Source organism: Rhineura floridana, chromosome 13 (genome assembly GCF_030035675.1).
Source record: "Rhineura floridana isolate rRhiFlo1 chromosome 13, rRhiFlo1.hap2, whole genome shotgun sequence".
Lineage (NCBI taxonomy): Eukaryota > Metazoa > Chordata > Lepidosauria > Squamata > Rhineuridae > Rhineura > Rhineura floridana.
In genome coordinates, this window is record NC_084492.1 from 21,964,398 (window position 1) to 21,980,209 (window position 15,812).

Below are 15,812 nucleotides of genomic sequence, written 5' to 3' on the forward strand. Positions count from 1 at the left end.
GGAAACTTCAGTTTCTCTGGTTGTTTGTTGTTACATTTTGTTCATGTGTTTGATTGACTTGGTATCCGAATGTAATGTATGAGAAATCTTGTTGTGACATGAAAAACTGATACATGCAGAAAACAAAATAAAGTGTTTACAAAAAAAAAAAAATCAATGGCCTGCAGGTAATCTTCCCCTTCCCCTATAAAATATGTTTTTCTCTCTTCTGTCAAGCCCCCTGCCCCAGCAAGACAAGAAGTCAACCTTCTCCAGCCTTTTGCTAAGCAGTGCATGAAGGGAGCCCCCAACAAATCTGTTCCCCTTTACTTTTGCCATGTTGTATCTGGACAGGCCACTATCTCAGACATATCATCTGAGCAGAGACAGGAGCTAAGCACTTGACACAACTCTTGGGGGAGGAACTGGGCGCTAAAATAAGCTTTCCTGGCATGCCACAGAGCTGCTTTAGGACAGAGCTTGGAAAAGTTACTTTTTTGAACTACAACTCCCATCAGCCCAATCCAGTGGTTATGCTGGCTGGGGCTGATGGGAGTTGTAGTTCAAAAAAGTAACTTTTCCAAGCTCTGGTTTTTAAGGACTTCTAAATTACTGCTGGCCTCACTCTGCTAGTTTCCCTCACCCGTTGGGCAACGGGCCCTGTTCATCCAGCTTCCTGCTAGTGACTGCAGGGACCCTGCAGTAAACCTCAGCTGGTTTCCCATTTCTTTAGCTGTGGGTGCATACATGGCACTGGACTGTTGCCAAGTGCAGCACAAGCTGATACAAGAGCCAAGTGGCTTACGCAAGCTGGCTGGAGGAGTGACGGGCTCGATTCAGCACTGGGGCTGGGCTGGCAAAGGGCTTTGTCAGTTGGGCACAGGCTGGCAAGAGAGATGGCACTGCTGAATGCACGCAGTGTCTTGGTGACTGGGTCAAATCGGGGCATTGGCTTGGAGCTGGTCAGGCAGCTGGTGGAGAAAAGCAACCGGCCAGAAAGGATCTTTGCCACCTGCAGGGACCCAGATGGACCACGTGCCCAGGTGAGTCCCAAGGTGTACATTGGGGTGAGTATGGAAATGAGGATGATGCCCAGGAGCTTGTGCCCAGGTAGGGACGGAAGGATCTGTCCATTTTTTGTTCTCTCAGTTTCTTATTTTTGCAGTCTTAAATTCAGTTCTTTCATATTTTGCAGCAGTTAGGGTTTTTTGTAAAATGAAAATTGAACAGCATTTTGGTGCAAATTTATCGTAACATATTTTTATGTGCAGCTTTGACTAATGTACACATTTTGGTAAGCTATTTTCTTGAATATAATGCATTTTTCCATTTTCCTAAATATATTTTTTATGCACACTTACCCCTAATGTAATAGTTTAGTTATCGCCTTATGTGCTTTAACAGCCATATTCTTTGCAGAATTAGGGAGGAATTAATAGGAAAGAGGTCAATTTCTTCCACCCATTAATCTGAAGAGCATTTAAAGGGAGAAATTATTACTTTATCAGGTCCTGGAAACTACAATAACTTGGATCAAACAGTCTGAAATACATAACACAGGATGAATGTTACTAAATAATCACATTAACCTTGGTGAGGCTTTCTTCTGGGTCAACATGATAAAGATTGTAATGTATGTTCTCATGAAGTTTTATCGGAAGAGTTGGAGAAACCATTCTTACAGCTTGTCAGACAGGTAACAAATCTGTATTAGCTGTTGGTGAGAACATGTCCTCAAGAATAACACACTGTCATGAGCCCAGCAGAACGGGGGTCGATTGGCGAGACTGCGGAAGAAGAGGAGGAGGCCTTGGAATGGGATGCCAGTTCCAATGATGGGCTGACTGGCATGCAGGACTCTGAGAACTCTCTCACCATGGACAGTGATAGTTCCCCCCCATGGCTCCAGCTACCCACAAGTAGCGTTTCCAGGCTCAAAGCCTGAGAATGATTCTGTATCTTTAAGAGAAGAGAAACCACTAGGTTTAAATATACAGAAGACCTCTTGGTTGCCAGGCCCAGACTCCAAGAGGTCTTCTTTATCTTTAAAAGTTGTGCAGGGGGAAGGGAGAATTCCACCTTGTGGTTTTTCCCATTACAATGTTGCAAGAACACCTGCACTTGGCTGAATTTTCTCTTCTCTTAAAGATACAGAATCATTCTCAGGCCCTGAACTTGGCAACCCTACCCACAAGGAGGCTTGACCCTGTCAGGCAGTTGCCACTCTGCCCGATGATCCTCCTCTTCCCTGCCACGTCAGCACAGCCCCCCTCCCTCCAATGGGGAGGGTCCCACTGATGTAGAGCAGCTGTCCTTGCATCTCACATGGAGGCATGCGCTGACAAGTTCAGTGCACCCCCACGGCCCCTCTGAGGAGGAGTGCTCGGGGGCACACGCGTTCCCAACAGTGACACTCAGTTCACACATGTAGGGTGCCCGCCCATCCTTACTTAAGCCGGGCGAAGGGGCATGTCTAGCTGCTGTGTCAACGTCTTACCGCAGTATAGTCATGTTTAGTCTGTCCTAGTAATGCTGCTGAATTCTGTATAACCTGTAAGCTGATTCATAAAGCTCTCTGAACGTAAAACTTCTATTAAACCTACTAAAGAAAAGCACAGTTCCTAATTTGTGGCTGACTTCAGAGTGTTCAGGCAGGACTCACATTGATTTTCATCTGGGTTACCGACTGTAAGGATAGGACAAGTGAATGTGTGGTTGGGAGTCTTGCAGAATCTTTCCCACAGATGTTTTCTTGTATTAAATATAGTTACATGACCTTGTACGCTCTGCTAGGACTGCCCACTTAGAACAGAGCTCTTCACAAAATTTGGGTTCTTTCTTATGTACTTTTTGCAGGACCCTTTTGCAAATCCACACTAATACAACAAATACCTCCTATGCTGAAAATCAAAACCAGGAGTGACTTAATCTCCTGTCTTCCTTTCCTATCTCATTTCAAATAATCTCCACTTCAGGACTCGATGTTCAGTCCTAACTGTGGTCTGTGTATCTTTCAGGACTTGAAGAATTTGGCTGCAAAGCATCAGGGAGTGGAGATCATCCCACTGGGTATGTGTTGTCACCTCCCCTTCAAATTCCCTTTTCCCACATTGATACAAACAAGACATTCAAGGTCACTTCACAAGTCTGCTTTTCACAAGTCTGCTTTTCTCCAGATTAAATGTGTGTTGTTTCCCATTTGTGGGGCTCAGTTAGAATTTAAACAGTCAAATAGTCTTTGGATAATTTTTGGATTTGGTACAGTGTGTACATCCAGAACTTAAGCAGAGAGAGAGAAAACTTCTAGATGTACAGACTTGGACCCACTAATACTACATGGCCTCAACCTGGACGATATTACCTACATCATTTCGCTTCAGCAGCTGAAGCCCTTCTGAACATTCAGTCCTCAAAACTCTATAGCTGCCACTTTGTCAACAGTGTTCAATCATTTTCATCAGAGCAGCTGATGAAGGCAGAAGCCAAAAAGTTTGCTGCATAAATAAAATCTCTATTTTGTTAATTACTGTAACATATATATTATGTAAGTGATTAACTGAATCCCCAAAGGGATCCAGCGCAAGCTCATGTGAAGTGCTTTTTCATGCTTATATGAACAAAGGGGGCAAGGAATCACCAGTGTTCAGTAGATTAGGTTAGACTTTAATTTATATGCTGTCTTCCCACAAAGGAAATTGTGTTTGGAGGTGGCTCACAGTATATGAGCTAAACAATCAGTAACAGTAGCCATACATTAACAATAACAAACAAGCATTCCAGTAACAATACATTTCTAACATAATATCAAGCATTCGATAATATCTTGATAATAACTTGATAACAACTCATAATAGCTTTTCATAAAAAGAAAAATCAAATCAAACTCTCTGCATAGATATTAAAAACCAGCTGTACAAAGCATCACTAGCAATCAGCCTGGCAGTAACAGGAGTTGTCAAAAACCCAACAGAACTGTTTTGGCAATCTGCCTTTCACCTTGGCTATTTCCAACTCCTCTTCCCCCTCCCCTTCCCATCCATCACCTGGGGTAATACTGTACACCACACCGTCATTCTCGCATCTGGGTCATTCTTAAAGTAGTAACCGCTTAACCCTCACTTACCAGGACTAAGCAATATGGCACCTTCAGTTAGGGATGAGCAAGAAATTCAGTTCAGTTTGCATTTAAAGCCAAATTTATCCAATCTGCACTTTCTGAAGCAACATGAGAACTGAAACACAGCCAGCAACATCTTTCATTTTTTAAAAAAGTTTAAATATATATTTAAAAACAATTCCAACACAGGTGCAGACTGGGATAAGGTCTCTACTTAAAAGGCTTGTTGAAAAAGGAAGGTCGCTTCAATAGGCACTGAAAAGATAAGAGAGACGGCACCTGTCTATTATTTAAGGGGAGAGAATTCCAAAGGGTAGGTGCCACAACACTAAGGTCCACTTCCTGTGTTGCGTGGAATGGATCTCCAGATGAGATGTTTTCTGCAGGAGGCCCTCATCTGCAGAGCACAGTGACCAACTGGGTATATAAGGGGTAAGACGATCTTTCAAGTATGCTATTGTCCCCATTTTGGTTAATGACTGCCGAGATAATTTTCATTTTATACAGCACACTATTCCACATCTAGATACCTTGTGCAAAAACCACATCTCTGAACTTATAAGTAATTTGTAGGTGTTGCAATACTTTATGAAAATGTGTTTTCTTGATATTAAATCAAAGAGTCCCGGGTCTCTGGCAAGTGACAGCAGACTTTGTTTGCTTCCAACCCTTCACGCGGCTGCCAGGAAACTGAGCTTTTTGGGATTCTTGCCATTGGGAAACCATGCATTGTATTTATTCTATGTTGGCCAGGATTCCAGTGGCTTCTGTTTTCTCACATGGGTCCAATTACACAGGATCCTTCCTCTGACTGGCCCTGGGACTGTAAGATACGTACCTTTTTGAATTTACTCCACTATAAAAGTTTATAGCAGCAGAGGCAACACTTCAGCATGCTTCTTGGGGATGCACCTTGTGAATAGGGAACAGGGGCCTCCTAGCAACTTTTGGCACCCTTAACAAGCATCACTGCTTAAAGTGGAATAATAGTGCTGTAAATCTATAGTGTGAATGTGGCCCTAGTCCCATACTTGGCCGTCATTTCAGAATTCTTAGAATTAAAACATTTCTGGCCACATTTAGCCTCCAGAGACCGTGTGTGTGTGTGTGAGTCTATCCACACAGCAGTTTTCTTCTGGTTCTGTTCCACTTTAACTGCGATAGCTTTGGGTTCTCTTCGGCATTTAAATCCTTCTTGCCAGAAGCAGGTAGGCTAGATTTAATGTTCCCTACACAGGCTCCTGAGAGCTGGTGTGGTGTAGTGGTTAGAGTATTGGACTACGACCTGGGAGACCAGGGTTCAAATCCCCACACAGCCATGAAGCTCACTGGGTGACCTTGGGGCAGTCACTGCCTCTCCTCCTCAGAGGAAGGCAATGGTAAACCCCCTCTGAATACCGCTTACCATGAAAACCCTATTCATAGCATTGGCATAAGTTGGGATTGACTTGAAGGTAGCCCATTTCCATTTTTAATCATCAGGTTTCTTTTACTGTTTTCCTCCTTCCTCTAAAAACAAAATGACTGAAGTGTTCTAATAAAGATGGTGCTGCAATATTACAAACAGTAGGTTGGACTAGGGCCTTGTCTTGGTGGTGGGCTGGATGGAGGCCAACAAACTGACTCTGGATCCTGGCAAGACGGAGGCACAGTGGGTTGGTGGTAGAGATGGAAAGAGCTGTCAATTTCAGTTCTCTCAGTTTCTCATTTTTCCACTCTTAAATGTAGTTCTTTGCATTTCTAGAGCAATTTCCTTTTTTAGAAAATTCCTCATGAAAATTTGCCAGCGTTTTAGTGCACGTTTCTCCTAACGGACACATTTTTGTAGGCAGTTTTGACAAATGTACACATTTTGCAAGCCATTTCTTGCCATACAATGCATTTTGCATGTTATTTTACTCCTATATTCATTTTTATCTACACTTTCCCCTAACATAAGCATTTTTGTAAACAGTAGTTGGTTGAAGAACTGCATTGCAAAATTAAAATAAGTGTGAATTTTGAATAATGGCTGTGTTTCACTTCTCACATTGCTTTGGAAAGTGTGAATTTGAGGGATTTGGCTTGAAATGCAAACTGAATCAAATTTCTCGCCCATCACTAGTGGGCGGTTCCCAAGTCCAGATAATTGGTCAGTTGCCTGCTTTGAATGGGGTCATACTTCCCCTGAAAAAAACAGTTTTGTAGTCTGGGGGTGCTCCAGGATCCACCTTTTGCTAGAAGTTCAGGTGACCTCAGTGGCTAGGAGTGCCTTTTATCAGCTTCTGATTTTTCTGGGCTAGGATAGCCTGACCACTGTTGTCCATGCACTGGTAACTCCCAGTTAGATTATTATAACACATTCCCTGTGGGGCTGTCCTTGAGGTCAGTCTGGAAGCTGCAAAATGGAAATGGACTGCCTTCAAGTTGACTCCGACTTATGGCGACGCTATGAATAGCGGTTTCATGGTAAGTGGTATTCAGAGGTGGTTTACCATTGCCTTCCTCTGAGGTTGAGAGGCAGTGACTGGTCCAAGGTCACCCAGTGAGCTTCATGGCTGTGTGGGGATTCGAATTCTGGTCTCCCAGGTTGCAGTCCAACACCTTAACCACTACACCACACTGGCTCTGCAATTGGTGCAAAATGCGGTGGCATAACTGCCCACATATTGCCAAGATGTTGCCCTGCTATTGAAAGAATGGCACTAACTACCAGTTTGCTACCGGGCTAAGTTCAAGGTGCTGGTGTTGGTGTGTAAACTCCTATATAACTTGGGACCAGGATACCTGAAAAATGGTCTCACCATTTTTATACCCATTTAATCATTAAATTCTGCAGGTGAGAGTTTCCTACAGATACCATCTTATCAGGAGCTCCATTCCGCACAATATAGGAATCAGGCCTTTAGTGTTGTGACACCTACTTTTTGGAATTCCGTCCCCTTCAATATTTGACAGGCACCATCCATGCTGCCTTTCTGGTATCTACTAAAGACCTTCCTCTCCCAACAAACCTTTTAAGTAGAAATCTTTCCTAGTTTGCATCTGTATTGGAATGGTTTTTAATGTAAGCTCTTTTTGTTTTGTTTTATCACTTCTTGTTTGCCACCCTGTGTCCAATTTTGGAGGAAGACTGGGATATAAAATTAAACAATAATAATAAATTGTTGTTGTTGTTGTTGCTTTTATTATGTCACTAGAAAGACTTTTGAATTTGCTGACCAGCTTATTCTTGATTCTGAATGTTAGTGAACAGCGGGAGACAGAAGTCCAGTAATAATAATAATAACAACAAACTGACCAGAAATAAAAAAATGCTCTGCAAATTAGTAAGCTGGTATTAAGAGCATGTTGTGCAATGCACAATCTTTCCCCTTTCCAGAGATCATTGCCCAAATGAGCAGGGTTAAACACCATTTAAAAATGTTGTAGACTCATTTTTGGCTTTTACTAATTTAAAGACAACTAGGAGGTTAATAGGTAAGGAGTCACCATTAAGGATGCTTTTAACTTTGGGAAATAAAAATATTCCCTCTTTGATGGAAAAGAAAAGTTATTTAGTTTTTAAATGGGTATGTTGAAGATGAAGAAGTAAGTTCTTCTCTTTAAAAAAGGGAAGGCAGAGTGTAATGGTATTTTGTCCAGATCTCAAACTCCTACTGATAATCATGGTGATGGGATGAACTTCTGACGATTCCTAGTGGTGAAAGAGCAGCAACTCAGAACGAATTGATTTCATGCACACATTTCCTTAAAGTTCTGTATGGCCGTCAGCTCTGGAGAATTTGACGTTTGGGTGCTCAGGACTGGATAGAACCAACAGAAGAGGAATGAATATCTTCCTTTGCTGTTCTTTCAGATAGGAAACAACAGGAAATTAAAAGTAAGTTAATTAACTTACAAAATAGGTTTTGTCTTATCGGGAGGTAAGATCAAGATAAAACACCCAGTGTAGATTATGCCCTGAAAGCTCATCCAAAAGATACTTCACCTAAATGTGTAAGTCATTAAGGAAAAGAGCAAAGGGCAAATTTAAGTGTATTAAACCTATGTTAGCACCTTGGACAGATCCCTGAAAGTTCAGACTAAAACCCGAAGCAGATTCCACTGCCCCACTGACATGGAGCCACTAGGGACCACTGTTTCAGAACTACTAGTTTTCTACTGGGTTTTCTGCTAATTCAGTTCACACTGTTTACCCTAAAAGTTGAGGTTGCCCAGTGGTAGTTTATTTTGTTTAATATCTTTGCATTCAGATATGGTTCTTAAATATTTTCCAACATGGGATTCTTATATTTAATATCCATTTCCCCCCAGTTTGTGACAATTTGGTAATTGAATCCCAGTCGGTGGAACTGGAACAATATTCAGTACAAATTGTATCCCAATTTTTCCTTCTAAATAATCTTTTGAAGGTTCTTTCTTCTAAATGAACCAGAAAAAGGCTCATAAGATGTTGATTTGTGACAAGAAGTCAAGAAAATGGGATTTATTAAAATCTTCTTTTTGCTGCTGTAGATACTTCTAAGCCATCTAGTGTCAAGTCTGCTGCAGCCAGAGTCACTGAAGAGCTGAAGAAAGCTGGGCTGAATCTTCTGATAAATAATGCTGGGATTCTAAAGAAAAGTACTTTGGAATCTGAGATACCGGAAGACATGTCCAAGGTGTACACAACCAATGTGATTGGTCCCATGATGGTGAGCCAGGTAAGGCTATCTTGTTCCTTCGTCCCAGACACTTCTCGCCATATTGCAGAACCCCTATTGTTTGGGAAGTAGGTGGCCCAATGTCATTGCTTCCTGGGTACTGTACTGAGTGCCTTTTTCATGGAGAAAAGATATGGAACCAAACTTTTAACAGCTCCATGAGAGACCAAATTTAACAGCGCAATCTTTGTGGTTATGGAGGGAAGGTTATACCTGGAGTTGTAGCTGCCATCTGCATAAGCTACAAGAGAACTCTGACATGCCACTGGCAAATAATTGCTGCATTCATGTTTGTCCCCACACTTTGAACTTTGCATTGGTGAAAGAATGCTCCGTACTCCCCACAGAGTGTGCATCCTTATTTAATTCTTTCCTCTCCTTCTCCAGGCATTCCTGCCCTTGCTGAGGAAGGCATCCCAGGAAAGTCCTCAGAAAGGGATGAGCTGCAGCAAAGCTGCCATTGTCAACGTATCCAGTGAAGGTGGATCCATCACAAATATCTTAATGTGGCATGTGGCACAGGAGGTCTCTTACCGGTGCAGCAAGGTACGGACACACCAGTGCCGCAAAGGGTAAAGAGCTGGCTGTTTAATAGCATTTACATATAAAGCTCAGTTTTCAGTTTATTTCATCTGAGGATTCTGATAAGGCTCTCAGAAACTGCATCCCACAACATCTCTCTGACCCTTGCCCATCTTGGTAAGTAAAATTTGGCACTAGGAGAGAAGTCAGCGCAGTGCAGTATTCTTCAACCTTGGGTCCCCAGATGTTGTAAGACTACAATATACAATACAATACAATAAAAAAATAATACAACTCCCATCATCTCTGAGCGTTGGCTAAGTTGGTTACGGGTAATGGGAGTTGTAGTGCAACAACATTTGGGGACCCAAGGTGAAGGACACTGGTTTAATGGTCAATGCAGCATTATCTGAGGGGCATGTTTTTTCTACCTTGAAGGAGGTGCTGATCAGGTAAATGACCTTAATACCTATGGGTCAATCTCTATTTGCCTTTTTTGATCAAGCTTCTCAAGAATGTAGTAGTTGCACAATCTCACAGACTTTTGGATAAACCTAATTATTTGGATCCATTTTAGGCCCATTTTGGACATGGAACTACTTTGGTTGCCCTCGTTTGAATCTGTGATTTTTGTTAATAGCAACCATGACATCCTTCTAGACCCTTTTGGAGGGGGGTAGGGCTGGAAGGCCCCACTTTGTGTATGTTCTATCTTTCTATGGCATATAGAAGAAGTTGCCTCTTACAAAGGAAGAATGATTTGCTTTGCTACAACATGCAACCCACAAAATATAAAATTTGAACATGGCTTTCATGTAATGTCACACAAGGGGTGTTGACAAGGTTCTTTGAAAAGTCCATCTCACAGTGTATTCTTGATTCTTGCCCATTTTGGCTAGTAAAAGCCAGTCATAGCAGAGTGTTTAGAGGTCATTGCATCATTATCCAGAGTATTAAGATTAGCTGTCAATGTTCCTTCCACCTTGAAGAAAGCATTGGACAGACCCTTCCTGGGGGAAAAAATGTTGACCGCAGTAACCTTATTAATTTTCGCCTGGTCTCCAATCTGTTGGTTTTGGGGCAGCAAGATGCTTGAGAGGATAGTTGCCAAACAACTAGATGAACCTGATCATCTGGTTCTATTGCAGTTTTGTTTCAAGCCCCAGATGGGGACATGAAATGCCCATACTTATGATGCCAAGCCCCATGCTTCCAATGACTCCACCCAGTGGCTTTATATAAATGTTAAATAACATTGAGGGCAAGATGGAACCCTGTGGGACCCCACAATTCAATTGCCACGCTAGCTACTGGGCAGCAGTTGTTTAAAACCTCAGGATCAGTTTCAAGCATTCAGCAAAACTAATAGCTCAGCTCTTGTAACAACAATATTCAGTTCTTCCATTTTTACTCCATAAGGAAGGGAAATGATAACCGACCTCAGCCTCCATTCCTGACCAGAGCTACTCCCAGTGCCACTTGTGCTCAGGTTCACCCAGCACTAGTGGTGAGGGAGAAATGCAGTTCAGTTTGCATTTAAAGCTGACTTTATCTAATTTGCACTTTGCAAAACAATAAACACAGCCATCCTTTGAAATTCACACTTATCCAGATTTTGCAATGCAGTTCTCCAACCAAGCAATGTTGACAAAATTGCTTATATTAGGGGGAAATGTGCATAAGAATGGATAAATTGGTGAAGATAACATGCAGAGATGCATTATATTAGGAGAAATTGCTTGCAAAAATGTGTACATTAGTCAAAACTGCATACAAAAGTGTATTTATTAGGAGAAATTTACACTAACATGCTGAAGAATTTTCATGAGGATTTTTAAAAAATCTGCGGCATAAATGTGGAGAAATGAATTTAAGACTAGAGAAATGAGAAACGGAGAGAACCAAAAGGTTGCATTTTGTACTCATTTTTTTGGATGGAGAACTGCCTCACAAAAAGTGCAAAGTTTAGAGGATTGCTCCTTTACATACTGAATATCAGTTCAGGAAGTGTTCACATTAAAGTACAACCTTGATGAATTCCTCCCCCCATCCCTTGTGGCATCAGTCTCCTCCCTTCTTTTGTTATGTCTTCCTCCTAGGCTGCTCTAAATATGCTCACCAAGTGCCAGTCCCTGGGATTTGCCAAAGATGAGATCCTGTGCATTGCATTGCATCCTGGGTGGGTGCAGACAGACATGGGAAATATAGTGGTAAGTGATTTGCTGTGGCAAAATTTGAACTCCATACATAAAATTATTTAAATAATTTGGTTTACACTGGTCAGGATGCATAATAATTAACACATTATTATGTTAATTAACTTTTCAAAATTTCAAAAATTTAAAATACCCTTTCTAGAAATAATTTTGAAAAGATAACAAAAACCATTGATCTGATGGTCCAATCTAGCAAGGAAATACAGTCTCACATGCTTTTATTTATTTATTTATTTATTAAATTTATATACCGCCCGACTAGCAATAGCTCTCTGGGCGGTGAACATGCTAGCTATAATCCAACAGGATATTAGGTGGGATTAAACCAAAATCTCAACTCTCTGCTGTATTCTTTCTGGATCCCCAACTCTTGCAAAAAGATGCTCAAGGTAAGCTTAAAAAGCAGTATATGAAGGTCATGATGACCATTCTCTGTTATTTGTTCCCAGAGGTACATTGTCTGGACAGTGTTAGAGTTTTTGGAATATATGCATTGCAGATGAGTGCAGAAATATTGTAATTGGTCTGTCAAGACTAATAGTTGAAAGAATAAAGAAAGGTAAGGTTTATTACTACAAAGAGTAAAGTTACACATGCTGAAGCAGCCATGTAGCTTTCACCCAGGAACCATTACTAAGTAACTGAGTACAAACACAGGAAAAGGGAGGAAAGGGAAGAGCAAAGGGTGCAAAAAACAATACACATTTTAGAGGACGAATCAGCAGAGGGAAGAATAGATTGCCTTTCTGACTATTGCCCCCAGTGGTTTAGGTTGCTTGTAACATTTTGTTGATTGATTGATTAAATTTATATCCCCCCCTTCCTCTCAGGATCCCCTGGTGACAAACTAAACACCAAAAGCACTCTAAAACATCTTAAAAACAGACTTTAAAATATATTAAAACAAAACATCTTTAAAAATGTATTAAAACAAAACATCTTTTAAAAAAAGCTTTAAAAACATTTAAAAAAGCAATTCCAACACATATGTAGACTGGGATAAGGTCTTTACTTAATATATTTGTTGAAAGAGGAAGATATTCAGTAGGCATGGAAAAGATAACAGAGATGGTGCCTGTTTAATATTTAAGGGGAGGGAATTCCAAGGGGCAGGTGCCACAACACTAAAGGTCTACTTCCTATGTTGTGTGGAACGGACCTCCTGATATGATGGTATCTGCAGGAGACCCTCACCTGCAGAGCACAGTGATCGACTGAGTATATAACGGGTAAGATGGTCTTTCATGTATCCTGGTCGCAAGCTGTATAGCGTTTTGTACACCAAAACCAACATCTTGAATCTGGCCCGGTTGCTAATGGGCAGCCAGTGCAATTCTTTCAGCACTGGGGTGACATGTTGATGATACCCTGCCCCAGTGAGCAGTTGCACCACCGCATTTTGCACCAGCTGCAGCTTCTGGACCAACCTCAAGGGCAACCCCACATAGAGCACATTACAGTAATCTAGCCTGGAGGTTACCAGTGCAAGGACAACAGTGGTCAGGCTATCCCAGTCCAGAAATGGCCACTGCTGTCTTACCAGCCAAGCTGGTAAAAGGCCCTCCTAGCCACTGAGGTCACCTGGGCCTCTAGTGACTAGGATGGATCCAGGAGCACCCTGAGGCTACGAACCTGCACTTTCAGAGGTAGTACGACCCCATCCAAAGCAGGCACTGACCAATTATCCAAAGCACCTCTGTCTTACTAGGATTCAGACTCAATTTATTGGCTCTCATCCAGCCCACCACTGAGTCCAGGCAACAGTCCAAGGCTTGCACGAGCTCTCCTGATTCAGATGTTACAGAGAAATAGAGCTGAGTATCATCAACATACTGCTGACACCTCGCTCCAAATCTCCCGATGACTGCTCCCAAGGGCTTCATGTAGATGTTAAACATGCGCTGGTGCTTTACTCCCAACAGACTCGGATGTTCTTTTGTTCACTGTTGTGGCTGATAGCTGTTGACAGAGGTGAAAGTCAAAGGGTGTCTCAGGACTATCACTACTTGGCAGGAAGGTTTCAAGTGCATATTGGAACGTTTAGGTTTGAGCAATTGAAGTGAATTAAAGCGTTCTTGCGTCAGTCACCTATTCCTTTCTTTCTAGGGACAGGCCCCACTGGCACTGGATGTGAGTGTGCGAGAGATCCTGAACACCCTTTTCCGTCTCTCAGAGAAAGACAGTGGTACCTTTGTGAACTGGGAAGGGAAGGCCCTTCCTTGGTGAGCCCATGATATTTTTGCCATCTGAGCTGGAGCAGCAAAAGGTGCCCCCTCTCAGGGTGCACAATCCCTGAGGCTGGTCTAGTGATCTTGGCACCAGAGGCAAAAAAGCCCATATGTGCCTCTCTCTCTCTCTCTCTCTTTTTCTGGCAGGAAAAATGCAATAATCATAAATCACACAATTGCAGAAGACAACTACTTTGATACATCCAGGGTTGGGCCAAGGCCTTTTTTGCTGCATGGGAAGGACCCCCATTCTGATAGTTTAGATAGTGAAAAATGCGGGGGGAAATAATTTCTTTCATGTCTAGCTCTGACACACCTGAGGGCAACAGACTAGCTTAGGGGGTGCAGGCAGGGAAGTTTAGGGGACCAGGGCAAATGGCAAGAGGGCTGCCATCACCACCCCACCTCAAGAGTCTGCCACCGTAGGTGACTGCCTCACTCTTTCTAGTGGTGGGGCCGGCCTAGAATGTATCTCGTTAACTTTGCTCAGCAGCCTTTTATTTTTTATTGGAGGTATTGTGATGCTGTCTTTTAGGGGCAGGCCTTCACAAAGCACAAGACATGCTAGAAACACAGAAAATAAAAGCAAAACATATAATAAAAATCAGAATGACGGCCTGACAACGGTGGGAGTCAGAAGGAACAAAACAGCAACAAACACAGCAATCATAATTACATTTCTATCCCATCTTTTCTCCAAGGAGCTCAAGGTGGTGTGCAAACAAAGCTAGTGATTGGCCCAAAGTCAACCAGTGAGCTTCATGGCTGAGCAGGGAATTGAACCTTGGTCTCCCAGGTCCCAGTCCAGCACTCTAACCACCACACCAGCCTTTCCTAACATTTGGGTTCCCAGATGTTGCTCGACTACAACTGTCATCAGCCCTAGCCAGCATGACCAATGGTCAGGAATTATTGGAACTGTAGTCCAGCAACATCTGGGGATCCCAAAGCTGGGAAATGCTGCAGTACACCACACTGGCTCTCATCTAACTAACTAAATAATAGTCAGCCCAGTATAATATCATTAAACAGATAAATTCATTCTGTACCAGAACTAGTGGCAGAAGCAGAATATCAAGAACACAATACCTTCCTTATTAAAAACCAATTATTTTGGCAAGCATAATTAAAAAAAAATAATCACAGTTGTAACACAGCAGCAACTTTCTTGGCTGTCCAGTCTAAATTCTGTGGCACTGCTCAGATTGAGTCATGAATATGAAACTGTCTCTTCTAATCTCACCGTTTTGCCCCCCAAAAGGGTTCTTTCCCCGCTCCATATGTGATTTCAGCAATGTCTTTAGCCACTGAGTAATTCATTCTGGCCTTCAGAGTTTGTGTAAGCAAATAACTTTTTTAATCCTTTTGCTTTTAAACTTGTGTTCTAATGAAAACAATAATAATAAAAAGGGAGAAATATTACATTTCTTGTGAATGATGGTAAGGAAAATAAAACTATGACTAATGAAAAAGCTGAACTTTGGTTGGATCATTGTGTCCATTCTCTTTTTTGGTTTAAAACAGAATACACATGCTTGTTAGTCATACACATGAACAAGAGATCACAATTCTCCAGGTGCTGGCCATTTTGTAGCCAAAGTGACACCTTCCATGCACAAGAGGGAAGATCAGAAGGCTTGAAAAAAAATATTTAGGTGGAAAAAACCTTCAGGGGAGAAATCCCAACAAACAGCACAATGAGAACTGAGCATGCTCAGTGGCCATGAAATGTTGACTTCTGGGGGTGAGAGGGGGGAACGGAATGAAGTATCCTGTTTCCCTTCTGCTGCAGTTCAGCTTCTGACAAAAATTACAAGATTATCCTCATTATCTACTGTGGCGGAATTTTAAGTAATGAATTACATCATCACTGCGTTATTCCCCACCGTTCATTTTAATGCAAAGGAAGCTAAATGCAAATGGGGAAAAATCAGCTGCATATTTTGTGTGGATTGACATCAACAAGAACAGTGAATACAGGTTGTATTTGCAGGATTGATTTCCCTTCCAGACATGGGACAAATAAACAAACACTGGCAATTTGTGCTCTCATTTCTGTTTCCAT

At 42.0% G+C, this 15,812-nt stretch overlaps 1 protein-coding gene across 1 annotated transcript; it reads left to right on the forward strand.

The window, feature by feature from the left end:
- Positions 1-830: 830 nt before the first annotated feature.
- Positions 831-15,204, forward strand: LOC133368993 (C-signal-like). The gene is made up of 6 exons (XM_061593757.1): positions 831-1,022; positions 2,997-3,048; positions 8,594-8,781; positions 9,169-9,327; positions 11,403-11,513; positions 13,626-15,204. Exons 1-6 carry the CDS (start codon positions 876-878, stop codon positions 13,743-13,745), a joined length of 777 nt encoding a protein of 258 aa, XP_061449741.1. The 5' UTR covers positions 831-875; the 3' UTR covers positions 13,746-15,204.
- The last annotated feature ends 608 nt before the right edge of the window (positions 15,205-15,812 follow it).

Coding starts and splice junctions, on each gene's coding strand:
- LOC133368993 (XM_061593757.1), top strand. CDS start 876: ATGGCACTGCTGAATGCACGCAGTGTCTTGGTGACTGGGTCAAATCGG. Junction 3,049..8,593: donor AGTGGAGATCATCCCACTGG/GTATGTGTTGTC, acceptor TTGCTGCTGTAG/ATACTTCTAAGCCATCTAGT. Junction 8,782..9,168: donor GTCCCATGATGGTGAGCCAG/GTAAGGCTATCT, acceptor CTCCTTCTCCAG/GCATTCCTGCCCTTGCTGAG.